The following is a 2,666-nucleotide window of genomic DNA, read 5'->3' as shown; positions in this document are numbered from 1 at the left end:
GGTATGTATCTTTAAAGTTCATCCTCTCAGTCTCATGGACACCATTGGATATACAAATACAATGTACCGCACTTGAGAAGATAAAAATTCCTTTTTCTCAGTAGGTCCAAACCATATAAATAAAACCATAAAAGTATGAGTCTAACTCGCATGTTCATACACTCATCAAAAAAAAAAAAAAAACCTCTCATGGTCATACAGATTTTGTTCTCTCTTTTCCCCCCTTTTTATCACTACAACCATATAATAATCGTCGAGACGATAAAGGCTATCATTCCATCACCGTACAAAGCTATCCTATAATCCCAAACTTAAATGTCAAGGAAACCATAATTTCCAGCAGCACGCCTCAGCGATGACCGATGACTGACATCAAGTGTCCGTCAGGCTTTCCTTTCCATAATTGGAACCCACGCGCTTTCGGATTGAGCTCTTCTCCTGCGCGGGGCGATGTCTAGCGGACATTGTTCGGTTGGGGAAGGCTCGATCCATACGCCACTGCATCGGGATATGTGTAATGTTGTGGATCGAAACCTGAAGCCCCCCAGCCGCACGATGTGCACCGAACACTGTCCAGCACACAAGTGCAGTGGGGAAGAGCCGGATCCTGTGCTTTCACAATTTATTTGACTCTTCTAGAAGCTGTCTGACATTTTCAGATCCAGATGTCCTACGGCCCAGCTGCTCGTAGTAGTCTGTGCGATGTGATAAGGCTACGCGTGCAATGACCGCCTTACTCCTGCTCGAGCAAGGAGCTGACCAGGGTGTAAGGCAATCATTGCATACAACGCACAGTATGCACCGCACAGGCTGTTACGAGCAGCTGGGCCGTAGACTATCTGCATTGGACACTTTACTCATGGAATCAATTTGGTCGCCAAGAAGACTGCTGATGAAGTCTACTGCTATAATATAGTCTACTGCCTCGCGTTTAGCACACTCAAGCTGCAGTATATATAAGAAGAAAGCCCCTTCCTTTTTAACATCTCTGCAACGATCATACTATTGCAAGTGAAACAGCTTCATGGCGGAACTGATGGAGGCATCCTCCTCCTCCTCTGCCTCTATATCTGGATCTTCCAATTACGATGTTTTTCTCAACTTCAGGGGTGAAGACACTCGCACTGGTTTCCTTCACTGTGCTCTGAAGAACAAAGGAATCAATATTTTTATTGATAATGAAGAATTGTGGACTGGAGAAGCTAGCCATTGGCCCAGCCCTCCTTAGAGCCATTGAGGGCTCCAAAATCTCGATCCCTGTCTTCTCCAAAGGCTACGCTTCAAGCAAATGGTGCCTCCTTGAGCTTTCTAAGATACCTCAATGCCATCAATCCAAAGGTCAAATGGTCCTCCCCGTATTCCTCGACGTTGAGCCATCTCATGTTCGGAATCAGACTGGAAGTTTTGAGGGACCTTTTCAGGAACATGAGAAGAAATTTGAACCCCATATTGTAGAGAGTTGGAGGGAAGCTTTGCGAGTGGTAGGGAATCTGAAGGGACATGTTCTCAAGGACGACGTAAATGGGTGAGTCTCAGTACCACAACCTTGTTTCAAAGATAAGTCTCAATATTATATTATACTTAACGGACTATCTTTTTATTGTACTTCATTTCAGTAGCATATATGGTTTGATTTATAAGCCTTTGTAATAATTCAATAGAATTATTTAGCTTATCAAAATCAAACATTATCACTAAAATTAATTGATCACAGTTTAAGGATCCCTTTTCACGATTCACATTTGGTAATTCTGTCAGCTCCTTTTTGTTGCTATTTGTGTTTTAGATCCTTTGCTCTTTTCTTTTCTTTACATATTTGAGCCGCCGAGTATTGGATCCGACTCCTTTACTTTCGCGTGTCCGATACTGTTGTGTGCCCCTATACACAAGCGTGATGGAAAGTATCGCGGGCAGAGGTAAAGAGATACATTCTGCCTTACTTGTGTGTGGGGCGTACATGCCAGTAGGGGCAGGCAGAAGTAGAGAAGGTGAATTGTGGAATACTTGAATCAGGTGAGGATTCTCAGATTCTACTCCTTATCGAGTTGCAGTGGAAAATTTCCTTCTTTTTTATTTTATTTTACTCTTTTGTTCCTTAACTTATGGCTTCTAATAATCTCTGTTTCATTCTTGAATTAGGTGATGTTAATTTTCATAACCCATGACATGATCGATGACAAACCAAATTATTTTGGGGAAAAAATAATACGTTTTTAATCAAATATGTACCAAAACAGTGTTCACACTCTATATTTTGAGAATGGCAATCAACATTCTCACATTAGGAATGCATACTAAAGATGCGTTTGGGATAAAAATAGTAGTTTTTATGGTCTGAGAATACAAAAGCAACCTAGAATGCATACCAAACACAGCTTAAGGTACCATTTAGTATACATTCTTCGAATGCATTCTAATTCGATTAGTCTCGGATAATAAAAATAGTTGTTTTATTGCCCGAGAATGTGAAATTAACTTAGAATGCATTCCAAAACGCATACCAAACACAGCCAAAATATAACCTAAATGAGCAATTCGGACGATCTTCTTTATACAAGAAAATGGTTAGTCATGAACATCTTGATGTGCTGGATAGTTTATAAAACCGTAGTCATCCTCAAGAGGAGAATAAATGGATAACTAATCAACTTTACCCATACTTTGTT

General features: G+C 40.7%; 1 protein-coding gene across 1 annotated transcript; it reads left to right on the top strand.

Annotated features, from left to right (window-relative positions):
* The first annotated feature begins 1,178 nt into the window (after positions 1-1,178).
* Positions 1,179-1,529, top strand: LOC122639094 (disease resistance protein L6-like). Its single transcript, XM_043831929.1, has one exon. It carries the CDS (start codon positions 1,179-1,181, stop codon positions 1,527-1,529), a length of 351 nt encoding a protein of 116 aa, XP_043687864.1.
* The last annotated feature ends 1,137 nt before the right edge of the window (positions 1,530-2,666 follow it).

The sequence above is a fragment of the Telopea speciosissima genome, chromosome 9 (genome assembly GCF_018873765.1).
Source record: "Telopea speciosissima isolate NSW1024214 ecotype Mountain lineage chromosome 9, Tspe_v1, whole genome shotgun sequence".
Taxonomy (NCBI): Eukaryota; Viridiplantae; Streptophyta; class Magnoliopsida; order Proteales; family Proteaceae; genus Telopea; species Telopea speciosissima.
This window is presented reverse-complemented; position numbering and strand designations above follow the sequence as displayed.